This window comes from Dendropsophus ebraccatus, chromosome 9 (assembly GCF_027789765.1).
Source record: "Dendropsophus ebraccatus isolate aDenEbr1 chromosome 9, aDenEbr1.pat, whole genome shotgun sequence".
Taxonomy (NCBI): domain Eukaryota; kingdom Metazoa; phylum Chordata; class Amphibia; order Anura; family Hylidae; genus Dendropsophus; species Dendropsophus ebraccatus.
This window is the reverse complement of record NC_091462.1, coordinates 35,610,246-35,624,584: the sequence shown is the minus strand read 5'-3', so window position 1 is coordinate 35,624,584 and position 14,339 is coordinate 35,610,246. Positions and strand designations below refer to the sequence as shown.

General features: G+C 39.7%; 1 protein-coding gene across 6 annotated transcripts in view; it reads left to right on the top strand.

Moving 5' to 3' along the window:
• ATF2 (activating transcription factor 2) overlaps positions 1-13,986 on the top strand; it is a 79,884-nt gene extending 65,898 nt beyond the window's left edge. For 4 of the 6 annotated variants that reach the window (XM_069982985.1, XM_069982987.1, XM_069982986.1 and 1 more), the window contains one exon: positions 10,659-13,985. In XM_069982985.1, coding sequence (XP_069839086.1) covers positions 10,659-10,885 — 227 coding nt within the window. In that variant the 3' untranslated portion in view covers positions 10,886-13,985. Of the gene's footprint in view, positions 1-10,658 lie in introns of all 6 variants that reach the window. The other 2 variants (XM_069982991.1, XM_069982988.1) reach the window with 2 other exon arrangements.
• Positions 13,987-14,339: the final 353 nt, after the last annotated feature.

Below are 14,339 nucleotides of genomic sequence, written 5' to 3'. Positions count from 1 at the left end.
CTGTTTATACTCATCTGGGGTCCAGTACTGTGCCGATATTAGCTAATTACTAATATGCTAATAAGCGGCTTCCGAGCATTTGAGGCGTTCCTCATCAGCCCGGAGCACCCGTTCGGCCCGCCTAGCCTGCCCTCCCACTATGCATATTCATATATGCATAGTTAGGCTGCTTGTTACTGCGCATGTGAAGGGAGCAGCCTGTAACAAGTGGCCTAACTATGCATAGATGAATATGCATAGTGGGAGGGCAGGCTAGGCAGACCGAACGGGTGCTCCAGGCTGATGAGGAACGCCCGAAGCAAATGCTCGGAAGCCGCTTATTAGCATATCAGTAGTTAGCTAATATCGGCACAGTACCGGACCGCACAGGAGTATAAACAGTGGCACATATCTGTAGTGTAACGATTTTTTTGCGGTCGTTACATCGTTACTTGGTTGTTTAAAACGTGGGGAAATGTAGGTAGACATTTCAAGAACGACTGAAAGATTTTTTATTCAACAAAAAGATTAGCGAATTATTGTTGAAAGACCAACGATTTTTTTTCGACATGTTGAAAAAAAAATAGTGAACGACTCAACGACTATTTCGCTGTTGTCGTTCGCTCGTTTACAGCTACTCCACAGAACGAATTTCGTTAACGAGCGGTCGTTTGAACGATTTTATGAACGATAATCGTTCGAAAAAGTTCTGTGGAATAGGGCCTTTAGAAGTCTTCATTGACCATAATCTGATCACAAAGCGCCTCTCTCTTAGGACTCTCAGCAACTGTCTCTGTTGATAAACCTGGTAGTAAGAGCCCGATGTCCCACGGGGAAATAAATAAAGACACAGTTCTCATTCAAATCAGTGGGTTGCAATACAGGAAAAGTCTTCTTCTGAAGCGATAGAGGACCTCTCTAGCCACTGTCCAGTCTGGCCAAATGATAAGGATGACATGATAGATAGATAGATAGATAGATAGATAGATAGATAGATAGATAGATAGATAGATAGATAGATAGATAGATAGGAGATACTACCTACCTACACTAGATTTGGATTATATTCAAAATAAAATACAAGATACGCATAAGATGTATGTTTACAAAATACTCATTTGGTGGACTGCTGTCTTTCCTATTCTGAAAGGGGGGGGAGGTAATCTTGCAGTTGAAATCCAACATGCCTGATTAAAAAGAATAAAGTGAGTTGAGAAAATGTCGGGCAGCTCCTTACATTTTATATGATAAGATGGTCCTAAGAAAACTGGCCTGTCCCACCGAAAGGAATGTATGGTCAGCTTTAGTTTAATGGCAGTATGTGCTTGAATTATATTAGCAGGCCAGTACCTGAATTGTGACAGGTTGATGATAAAATCTGCTTCCTGACACTGGGAAAGCTAAACCCAGCACTCTGTCAGAGCCCCCCGTTAGATGTGTGCAAACAGTCACTACTACATCCAGGTAGTTGCTATAGAAATATATGACAATAAAAACAATCACACATCGCTATAGATGGGAAAATTATAAAGTTCAGAATATGGCGATACAAAGCAGATTGATACATAGTAAAAGAAAACAAAAGCCATGTAAATGTGGTATAGTTGTGATGGTGCCGACCTGCAGAATAAAGCTTACATGTCACTTTTACTATACGGTGAACAGAGAAAAAAAAATGACTGTCCCACTCTTGATTTTTTTCTTTCCAGTTTTGAAGTACATTACATGGTAAAGTAAAAGGCCAATAAATATTACCGTTATGGCCAAAAGTTTTGAAAAAAATTTGGTTTTCACAAAGCTTGCCACTTCACTGTTTTCAGATCTTTTAGTGAGTTGTTTTTATCATATACTGAAGTACAATCACACGGAACGATTTTCAACGACTAACGATAAACGACCGCAAACGAGATTGTTTATTGTTAACCTGAAATCGTTCACCATATTACACAGAACGATGGTCGTTAGTTACGATTGTTACTATGATCGTTGTTGCGATTGTTACTACGATTGTTTACTCCTTCTGATCCCAGGAAAACAATGAACAATGTGCAATTACACTGAACGATTAGTGAACACATGTGGAAAGGGGTAGTGCACCCAAAAAAATTTTCTTTCAAATCAACTGCTGCCATGAAGTGCCAGAGATTTGTAATTTACTTCTATTAAAAAATCTCAAGCCTTCCAGTACTTATCAGCTGCTGTATGCCCAGCAGGAAGTGGTATTATTTCCAGTCTGGAGAGCAGGAGAGGTTTTCTATGGGGATTTGCTCCTTCTCTGGACAGTTCCTGACATGCACAGAGGAGGCAAGAGAGAGCACTGTGTCGGACAGGAAAGAAAACACCACTTCCTACTGGACACACAGCAGCTGATAAGTACTGGAAGGCTTGAGATTTTTTAATAGAAGTAAATTACAAATCTCTGGCACTTCATGGCAGCAGTTGATTTGAAAGAAAAATTTTTTTTGGTGCACTACCCCTTTAAGCGAATGAACGTGGAATTACAGCGAACGATTAACAATAATTTTTGGTTCAGATCTAAATCAACGATCATAAAAAAACGTTTTTTTGATCATTGCCTGCAATTACACACAACGATTATCGTTTAAATTCGAACCATATAACGATTTTTCGCACAATAATCGTCCCTAGAATATTCTCAGGATACTGTTGGCAAGTCACAGGACTTCTCCAGACAAAGATTCTTTCAGATGTCCCTAACAGTGAAAATAACTCTCCCCGGTGCTCTGCCGTCCAGTCCCTGTAACTCCGGCAGGATGTCAGTCTGTTCTTGATGTTTTTCATGGGGAGAAGGGTCTTCTTTGCTGTCATTCCCTTTCTTTATATTTAAACTTTTATTAATAAAAATAAAGGGTTCAGGAAAGAAAATCTGAAAAGGGTAGTAGAAACAGAAACGTCTGAATAGGACAAACATTTTCGGATAACACTCTGCACCATGTTTTATATTATTCAGTAGTTTCAGCCACATTATTAAGCAGAGAGTAACTTACTAAATAATGTTTAAAAAATCTTCACTATAGAGTTTTTGTAAATAACCATAGAAATAACGGAAAGACAACCGCTCTAGCTATCTGGTTATATGTCCTGTATTACAAGGGGGCCTACCAGGCCTACTTCTATACATTATAGTGTGAGGGTATGTGCACACTATGGAATCCCTGCGGATCACCCGCTGTGGATTCCGCAGTTCGCCCCCAATGGTGGCCGCGCGCATCTCCGCTGGTCCCATAGGCTTCATGTATGGTTTGACAGATTCCAATGTCCGCCCAAAGAATGAACCCGCTCATTCTTTGGGTGGACGTCGGAATCTGCCTGACCGTAGATTAGAGTCTATGGCACAGGCGGAGAGTGAAGCATAAGCATGCATGGACAAGCGGCGGAATCCGCCGCAAGTCCTCCACATGTATTACTCAGTGTACACATACCCTTAGGCTGGGTTCACACTACGTATATTTCAGTCAGTATTGTGGTCCTCATATTGCAACCAAAACCAGGAGTGGATTGAGAACACAGAAAGGCTCTGCTCACACAATGGTGAAATTGAGTGGATGGCCGCCATATAACGGTAAATAACTGCCATTATTTCAATATAACAGCCGTTGTTTTAAAATACCAGCAAATATTTGCCATTAAATGGCGGCCATCCACTCAATTTCAACATTGTGTGAACAGATCCTTTCTGTGTTTTTAATCCACTCCTGGTTTTGGTTGCAATATGAGGACCACAATACTGACTGAAATATACGTAGTGTGAACCCTGCCTTAGGGTGTAAATGTTTGAGTGGAGGGGGGGGGGGGAATGCCAGTGTTGCCTTTGGGGGTATGGAGAGGATGGGAGGGGTGGGGAATCACACATTGGAGGATATCTGAGAACTGGTAATAAGCCATATGAGCGAAAAGCAGATGAACACAGAACACCTGCTTGCTGCCATTCCTGAGCAAGGCCTGCACTGGTGTTGAACCAGCCATCTAGCTGATCCTGGCACTTACTGGACCTCCATGGGTGCCTTGAAGCCTTCTTCACCGCAGTTGTATCTCTCTTGAAGCTCTTGATAATCTGATCAATAGTTGATTTAGGAGCTATGTCACCATCCGCAGTGTCCTTGCCTGTAACGCCCTTTTGATGCACAGCAACGATGATTGCACGTATCTTGAAGGTAACCACGGTTAACAAAAGAAAACAATGATTTTAAGCACCATATAATTCAAGCAGCCATGTCTTTCTTAACACTTTTTCCCAAGCTAGAGAGAAGATCACTGAAAAAGCATGATAGCAGGTAATTTATTGTCAGGGATGAAATGTAGTAAAAGTTGAGTTTTGTGAATTCAGCTCATTTTCATGGCAAGGAATGACTTTACAATATATTACCATTCATCTGATTAATCGTCTTAACAATCTATCGTCAATAAAAAAAAAAAAATTCCAACTGTAAAAACTGAGCCAGAAAACCAAAATTTGTATCAGTCCGAAAATTTTTAACCACAACAGTACAAATTATTCTGCAAAAAAATAATAATAATATGAAGGGAAAAAATGATAAAAACTGAAAATCTCTGCGGGAATGAGTGATAGAGGTATTGGTGCATGTATCATGCAGGTGAATTCATTTTTTTTTTATTAATGTCAATGGAAGAGTGATAAACTGATACCCAAAATGCATATTTGATCTTTTTTTTCCTCCATAATCTCCCAAAGACTATGCTTACGTATAGTTTTTCCGTTTAATTTTTATTTTTTTAAATGATGCCGTTATTTTGAGGTCAAAATGACGTCAATCATTTCCCTGCTTGGCCGCCTATAAAAACAGTGCAGGCTTACGTCTGGTCAGTACCAGGTGATTATTCTTGCGCAATTTTTGCACTTTTGCGACTTTTTACTTAGATACATTCACTATGGCAGTGCTACATGTTAATAAATCAATCACAAGATATTGGAACAAAATACACCATAATACACCCAAGAGTCACACAAATTAGACTCCTTTCTAAATGTCCCCCTATGTGCATTGGACGTCCGTCATTCTGTTAACTTCAATGCATTCTCTTAGCTTCAATTAAAATGCTCGGACGGACGTCATTTTAAAAAGAAAAAGCTGACACTTTTTCTCTTTTTTAACTTAGTGTGAACATAGCCATTGAATTTAAAGGGGAAGAATTTTAATATATTTAACTTTTTTTATTTTTTACTTTTGTTTATTTATATTTTATTTATTTATTTATTTATTTACAATACATTTCTCTCTTACTTTTTCTTTTCATGGAAGAAATAAATCATGTCAGGATGAGCCCTAATGGGAAAAAACTACCCTATACCCGGGATAAAAATGAATCCCGGCCATTGCTAATTATTCATGTGTCTCCGCACAGTGTTAACATTGTAAGACATCCAGCTTATAAAAGCAGATGCTTGGGAACGTCTGTCCATCAGAATGTGACTAGTCACCTCTTTGGCATTTGGAAGGTTAATTGAGCCTTGCCTTGCTCTCTCTTTTTTTGGCTGTGATATACAACGCTCCAACCAGCTGCTGCCGCTGAATAAATGGCCAATTTTGTCCCTGGTACACAAATTTGTAACAAATAACAAAGCTGGGAATGCATTAGGCAACATTCATAATATATAACCCACAGCTTTCTCCTTTATGATTTAATGATATTCCAGGATATTTGTAAATGTGAAGATTGTCCCTGCCATATGCAGCCACTTCATTTTAATTTGCCAGTGTCAGTAATTCAGGAGGATAAAGAAACATTTTGAATTGCATGCAAACAGTTCCTCAGGTGCTCGCGATAAAACTTAATAGCCTCCATCTTTACTTGTAGTCATTTTAAGCGGTTTTATCTGAACAGGCAATATTTTTTAATTTAAAAGAATTGAGCGGTAAAGGCAACTTTCCATTGCCATATATATTTAGGGAGCTGATTTTGTCATTTCTGAGCTGATAAATCTTACTACACGGAGGCACAGTCATTTGACAGGGCTAGAGAATAACATTTTGCAGTAAATTGGATCGGCATAGGCATATGTTGGAGACGGGTATTAACAATGATTGCGGCAAGGATGAGGCTATTATCCTTTACATCTGATAAACCCACATAATGTCAAATAGATGCTCCCAATATCTGGCATTGTGTGCTGCCGTTGTCTTTTGATGACTTCCCAATATCCTTGTAAACATGCCACATGTATATTCATCGGCAGAGTAAATGAGATCCCGGTGTGATGCAATTATGATGTCTAAATGTGCTGTCATATTGGGAAATTCTGCTGTATGATATGATCATTCCTGAAATTTGCTCATTCAACATAGTTGTCATTTAGTAAAAACAACATTGCGATTCATATTGCGTGTGTGTATATAAAATATATGTATGCATATCTATCGATCAACATTCCTTAAATCCCAATAAGCTAGCATGGGTCATGCCAGACCACCAAAAGTTGCATCCTCAGAGGAATACGGCCTAGGTGGTAAAGTAACTCCTGCTTTGTCTTTGGGGTTTGGTCTTAAGCACCCCCCCCCCAAAATATTTTATTTGCCCCACCAACTGCAGGCTTCTCGGTATATTCTTCCATATTGATCGCTTTCCCGTGTCAGAGCTTCATTCTGGTATTACAACACCGACCAAATCTCACTGGCACTCACGTGACCTCCTCTTCTAGCTTTCCCATATTTTCAGAGACCGGAAGTAAGAATCTTCTATGCATCTCTATGAGAGCTCTCTCATACAGATGCATTGAAGACACTAATTTCTGGTCTTTAAAATCACTGAAGAACCGAGAGGGTCAGAAAAGCTGTGACATAAGCATCAGCAGGATCCAAAAGGCGACGTACCATCAGAATGAAGCTGTATCATGCGATTATCAAACATTTTGAGGAAATGCTTCTTTAAGATAGATATAACCGTTAGCGAGAAGTTAGTTGATTTTTGAACTGATGATCATCTGATGAGCAATTGTTTTGTAGAGCCAGCCATATAGATTATAGTCTATATTGGCCATAAATTGACCATTAATAGCTGCCATCTGAACTTCTGTTAGACGCCATCCCTTTAATTCGCCCCATACAAATTAGTGCCCAGAGTAGTCGAACAGAATGTTACCCAAACAGAAAAAGAGCAAGTAAGCCAAAGCCAAACAAGTCTTAATATCTAACATTCCTCATCCATTTCTCCAGCGACGACATTTACGAGAGTGTCAAGATGCCCCCCATACACACTACACGGTTGGGTGGTCTCACCGAAATTAGCGGTTTTGCCTTTACTGTTGTTCAAACTGGTCATAGATGAGTACACACACCGGGCAAAGGACATGTCATGTGCAGTGTATACCACTAGGCCCTAGCGTGTACGTTTTTGTGTATAAATAATACTGATCAGGGCTGGTGTAGAGTTGGGCAAAAAGTAATAAATGAAACTTGTCTATGAGAGCGGCCACAAGTATAAGAATTCATACCACCACACACACTTTTCCCTTGGAAATCAGAGCAGGAAACGAAAGTCACAAATTATTGCATAGGCTCTTTTTATCTTTTTCAGGCACCAGTAATCAAATGCCGAACGAACAGAGTTGAGCATGCTTGAGTTGCACTCATCTCTAGCTTTATCCTGTACTATATAGATAGTATTTGTTCTGTAGTGGCTCCTGCAGGGCACACAAATAGTTCGCTGCATCTTTTCCTGCCAAAAATAAGAAAACGTTTCGGGATTCTCTACTGGTCTGAAAGTCCCAGGATTCTCTACAGCCCTGGATTTTTTCCACATATTTTTTTTTAATTAATTTATGTATTTAAATACATAAAAAATGTAGTAATTCCAATAATAACCCTATAGATGGTATTGATTATATTATTAAGAAAAAGACAGGATATTTTGAAATGGCGATCCACCAAACCTCGTTGTTTGCACTTACAGCATTTTTCTACCTAGACAAATTGGGGATTAGAATAAAGCGAACGCCTCCATTTGACTGTAATTTCCTATTCAGCTACTGTTCCAAACAATAATTAAGTCAGAACATGTTTGCAAAGTTACTTTGGGGCGTCCTTGCAGCGGCATTAGTGTAAAATCTGTTCACAAATAAGCAAGCTCTATCGGCTCGGATCATGATTGCCGGTCTCTTCACAACATAGCAGCGCTCGCCTTAACTCTTTTATGTGTTAAAACATCATCATCATTACCTTACCATTAAAAAATGTTTGTTGGTTAGCAAAGCAATTTGCACATTTGCCATCTACAATTTACAGTGATGTATTTTCATTGGCTTCTTAATTATCTTTTTAGGATCCGCTCAGAATGACTAAATTATTAGATTCAGCGTGCAGAATAGTGGATGTTTTCGGTGCCCTGAGCCCAATTAATTTGTGCATCTCTGGAACAGCTGGTGGCATTTAGACTCTAAATACTGCTTATTCTCCTGAGTGCACACCATTACAGTCAGGTGCCGGCATCATCACTTGCCGCACTTAATGGAAAGGCATCCCCATAAATGTGAAAAATAATCTTTATTTGCCATGGAATCATTGCAAGGTGTGTTTACATCACATCTATAATTAGACGCCATTAGTCCAATTAGACCGGTTACAGTAGAAATTTTCAAGAACAACATTTTTGCAGTTTATTTAAAAAAGGTTGCGCGGTTGACATGTTTTGTTTTTCTTCCGAATTTGATCTAAATTTGAAAGCGGAAAATGTCAGATGTCGGGGGACTTTACCGAAGCTGAATGGCAGATGATTGCAATTGCTGGCGTTCCGTCTTAAAGGCGTAGGCTGCTTGTGGCTGATTGGGAAGTGGAACCTTGTGGGTGGAGTTTTGTAGGAGGGTTGTAAAGTGGAAGGGGGTGTCTCTTTGTCTCCTCAAAGACCAAACCCTTTCAGATTTAAACGTTACTTTCAATTGTAATAACATTTGGCGTGTCAAGAGTTACTCATCACGGCGGGCTATACTGATGAGACCAGCTGTGAACCTGAGATACAGTCGGGGGAGGTGCGCATCTCTTTATGGCTAATCCTACTGTTTGGCTTACATATAGTCATATATGAAGCAAGAGAGTCAGGTCTTTGGCTGGCCGGGGATTGTAGAGCACTGCCTTAATTTCTCCCTGGCTGTATCTTAGCATCGCAGCGGACGTCAAATGTTATTACAAATGACAGTAATGATTAAATTGTTGGGTCTTCACAGGTCTTTTTTTTTTTTCCATGACCATCGTTAATTTTTTTCCATTAAGCGAGAAAACCAGTTGGCCATAGACATGAGATTATTTTCATTGGAATCTAACAGTAAACTCGCATCTTTATTAAGCTGCAGGATCTGCCTTTGGCTTCTGAAGAAAGATAGTGGCATTTTTAAGATGTCTCTATCAAGGGATTACTCCTTCTCTCACCAAAAAAATAACATGCTCATCTGATCACCCACTCTTGCACTAGAGTTGGAGAAGAATAGCCCTATGTATAGTATTTAAAGGGGTTATCTGCTTTTTATTTGAATAGAAAATAGTCTCGTGTTAGCCCAAGAATCAGCTGTGATTTGTTGTGGAACCTTGCAGCAAGTGATTACGTCTACTGCAGCACCACCGGTGGAGAAATGGAGCATTGCATGGTGCTGTTAAAATAAATCAGCTATTTCCATAATGTTAGGTCCTCCACAGAAAGTTGCTTGTAGCTGTTTACTGAAGGAGCTCATAAACAATTAACTCCTTTATTTTAAAGGAGAAGTCTGGCGATTTCTAAAGGCCGGCAGCCTGTAGGGGGAAATTAATTACAAGTAACAACTTACCTCCCTCATGCCCACAGTGAGCGACAGCAGGACCCGCTCTGGGATCTTCGGGGTGTCCACGTCACAACCTGGCTGATGAACTGGCCACTCAACCAGTCAGTGACTGGGGCAGGACGCCGCTCCAGCCACTGATTGGCCATCAGTCCATTAGCCGGGAAAGGACTTTGATGTGATCACAACTCAGGGGAAAATGACTTCGGGGGGGGGGGGGGTTGGGGGGCGTCCTGCGGCTGTTCCAGCTGCTCACCGCAGGCACGGGGAGAGATAAGTTCCTCCCCTCTCCCCCTGCTGGCTGCCGGCTTTTAGAAATCACCGGACTTCTTCTTTAATATTTGTGAATCGGTTAACTATACCAATTAGACTCTCAAGATTTAAAGAGTTTATCTTGATATTTTCAACATAATCTGTCATCTTAAAGTGACCTACTGTTTAAATCAAGTTTTTATTTTGTACATAGTCTTTGACGATGATTTCCTGATTTTTCAATTTACTGTTTTACAAAATAATCCGTAAATTTAGCAGTTTTTCTTTATGGCCACTAGCCTTAAGACTAAGCTAAAACTTCCTGTTGTGTCTGTGATGCTAAGCAGAGGGCCGCTGTAAAGTGATCTGTACAGCATTACAGCGAAAATTTAAACCATTTGGTTGCAAAGACAGTAGATAATGTATAAAGCTCAGCCTTACCCTTCCTCTGAAAAGAGCTTTGCACAGGTCACAGAGGTCATACAGCATGCTTACAAATGTGTCCCATACAAAGAATAGGGTCTGGAGATGTTCATTGGGCCTAGTTCATGATTATAATGTACGGAAATCAAATGGCAGATAGGGTAGCACAGATGCTTAGTATATTTGGACACTAACATATGTTTTCATATTTTTGTATTTTTAGTTGATACAGAAAAAGATGAAAGTTCAGAAGACCTTTCAATGCCTGGCAGCCCACAGACTGAAGCAATCCAGCACAGTTCAATCAGCACTTCCAATGGCGTGAGCTCCACCTCAGTGGCAGAAGCAATAGCGACATCTGTTCTCACCCAGATGGCAGATCAGAGTACAGAACCAGCTGCCTCACACGTTCCTCTGGCCCCGCCTCCTGCGCAGCCCTCGGGAAGTTGATTAGAAACATGTACCACGCCAGGTTTTAGCAGATGATTGGTAACTTCAGAGGGGAAAAACTGCAAAATGCCAGTCTTAAGAGTTAGAAAAATGTAAACTCTTATTTTATGGTTTTACATTGTAGCCACTATGGAACAAGTTCTGCCCTTCTTCAGGAACAAGTCACTTAGTTTTCTTTATTGGCTTTTTAAAGTTACTTATTTTTAACTTTCAATTAATTAATGTGATCCCTTCCTCCCTAAAAACATATGTATCATATGTTTGACTATAGGAGGTGAAAAAAACAAAACAAAAGTAACCCTATTTTTGTGTAAACAATACTGGGGTGATCTCCTGAGACCCAGGGCAGAAAATATGCTCATAACAATTACTATGTCACCTTTATACCAAAGTTGCATAGTCCCTTTTGATCTTGATTGTTAAGGTCATAAATGCACTAGGCATGAGAAAGAAAGACAAAAATCGCTTTTGCTTTTAATCTTTTTGCCGTTTCTTTGTCTTTTTATAATTTGCACAGCGGAAAGGGAGAATAGTTAAGGATATTACTTTACATTCACATTTTGTTTGTCGTTATTTTTATTTTCATTTTTTCCTCTTTCTAATTGCACAAAATCTGAGTGGTCTGAACATCGCCACTTTTTTAAAATTTTCAAGTTTAAAAGAAAACAAAACTATAAGCAAAAAAACTAAAAAAATAAAGTGCTTTTTCTTTGGATAAGTTGTAGTCTAAGTGCAATACCACTTTAGTTGCCTTTTTTCATTCCTTTTTAATAATAATAATTTTTTTTTTTTTTTTTGGGCAAACCTACTGAAAACAGTGAGAAGGACCCCGATGCCCACGGAGTTCTAGTTTATTAGAAACAAGCTGGATAGTTTCAAGAGATCTGTATATCTTGGCTCCCTAAGGTTTTATTTACTGTACGTTTGATGGCCAGGAAGAGCTTAAAGACCTACATACATACATTAGATAACTTGGAACATACATTTTCATTATATTTCCAACCTGAGATGTACTTAACTCTTGTATAAGCACTATCATTCTGTACCAGACTTTTGATACATGTGGAGAGACAGTCAGGTGAAGGAGTTCTGTGGCAATATATGTATGTAATATTTAGCTAAGTGGTCAATGTATTCTAACCTCCTAATGTGTTATGTTGGATATTTGACTATTCCCTAAGTGCCAATCTGGGGATAGCATGGTGGCTCAGTGGTTACCATTGTTGTTTGGCAGCACTGAGTTCCTGGAGTCAAATCTCTCTAAGGGCAACATCAACATGGGGTATGTTTTCTCCATGTTTGTATGGGTGTATGGTTATGTTCACCGACAAAAATTTTCTTGTTGTGCCATTTCCAAAAACTTTTGGTATGTCTTAGAGACACTTCAAAAGTTTTGATCGGTCTGGGCCTCCATCATTCGCTAGAATAAGTGGGGAGGAGCATGCAGCTGTCTAAGGAGCCTTTCTCCTGCAGAGAGATGTGTAGAGAAGTGATGAGCCGAGTACTTCTACCGGCTCATTCTAGTGATAGATGACACCTATAGGCTATGTTCCCACTTCGGGAACACATCAGGCAAATATAACAAGTCTATAAAACAAGATGGTTGCCTTTGCCTGATATGTTCTCGAGGTGGGAACATAGCCATAAAGTGCATCCCTTCCACCGAAAAGAGTCTATATTACAATGTCCTGGTCATTGGTATTATATAACGTAAACTCCAGTTAATTGGCGCTTACGACATACTACCAGTCCTGGACTCTGTTCAGTGGAAAGGATGACCTTTATAGGTGTCTTTTCTTGTTTCCCGAGCTTGCAGATAGGCTGGTTAGATTCCTACCAAACTCTTTCTAATTTGTACCCTTCACTCAAGACCGGGTCTAATATGAGTAATGGCAATCTCTACACAACACTGTAGGATATGTTGGTGCTATGTAACCATCAGAATATACATTTTGTGACCCATGCCTTCAAAATAGGGAGGCTTTGTGTTTGCATACATGTGGATCAATGTTTGATGTGTGCATTGTAAAAGGAATCACACTGGGCACAAGATCACCAACCCAACTCAATATAGAAAAATCAATGTTTTTTATTGTTGCGTACAGTGTCAGTGACCAGTAGCCATATTCATGGGGTGCAGAAACTTGTGGTCCATCGTCCCACTGGAGTAAGGAGTGCTGTCATTGTCTCATGTTGTTAGGTAGCAGCCCCAATACTTAGATATGTTGCCTGGCACATACAGCACGTGAATACCATTCATTCGGGAGCCTAAAGGAAAAGAGTGGGAAATCCCATCATACTGGAGATACAGTAGATGGAGACTATACTATCACAGTCAGTGCTTTGTTATTTACCCCTATTTATATATTGTCGGTGAACCCCTTTAATATGATTTATGATGTGTGAGTCAGGAGTGTAAGGGAACAGGAAGGGGAGAGTGGAACCCATAGATTTCGCCAGCAATCTATGCCTGAATGTTTTACGATGCCTTCAATGTGATGCTGGCTTATAGAAGACTGCAGGTTAAAAAAAAAAGTATATGTATATAAATATATATATTTCTGTGTGTGATGATTGATAACTAACATTCCATGATGTGAGGTAGTTTTGTCTTGGAGGAGATGATTGTAAGGTACACATTCTCATTACGGAGGTTGCCTGCAGGATAATTGAGTCCTCTCAATGTGCCATTATGTATTCTCATTCACAATGCAATATTTCAAGGATTACTAGGAAAGTAAAAAGTGTTTACTTGACTTCAAATCAGTTTTTCACAGTTCTTATGTATATAAAATTATTACCGTAGCAGCATATCTGCGACAGATAGGGGGTTACATAATGTTTTTTTCTTTAAACTTTCCATGGTTGCGGACCCAACTTAAATTAAATATTTTAACTCAAAGTAATTTATTGTATTTAAAGTGAACATTATATTTGAAGTGTATGATGTCTCTAAAATGATGGGAGGCCTAAAGTGAATGATTTTAAGAAGGTTTTGCAGATAGGTGACAGATCCTTACTTTAGACCATGGGTCTCCAAACTGCGGCCCTCCAGCTGTTGCAAAACTACAATTACCATTATGCCCAGACAGCTAAAGCTTTGGATTTAGCTGTCCAGGTATGATGGGAAATGTAGTATTGCAGCAGCTGGAGGGCCGCAGTTTGGAGACCCATGCTTAGACAATACAGACTAGTCAATTTCTTTTATAGGGCTTCTTGGCTAGACTATTGTTTAAAAGGCAGGGATGGGGAACCGTCAGCTTTCCAGCTGTTGCACAACTACAATTCCCATCATGCCTGGGTATCCACTTGGGAATTGTAAGGGAATGTAGAGAACATATAGACTACTGCTGTAAGAGGGAGGTCCAGACTACATAGATGCTGTGATGGGCGGAAGAGCAAACTGGTCAGACTGCTGTATATAGAGGAAGGGTAAGATGACATGACTAGACTA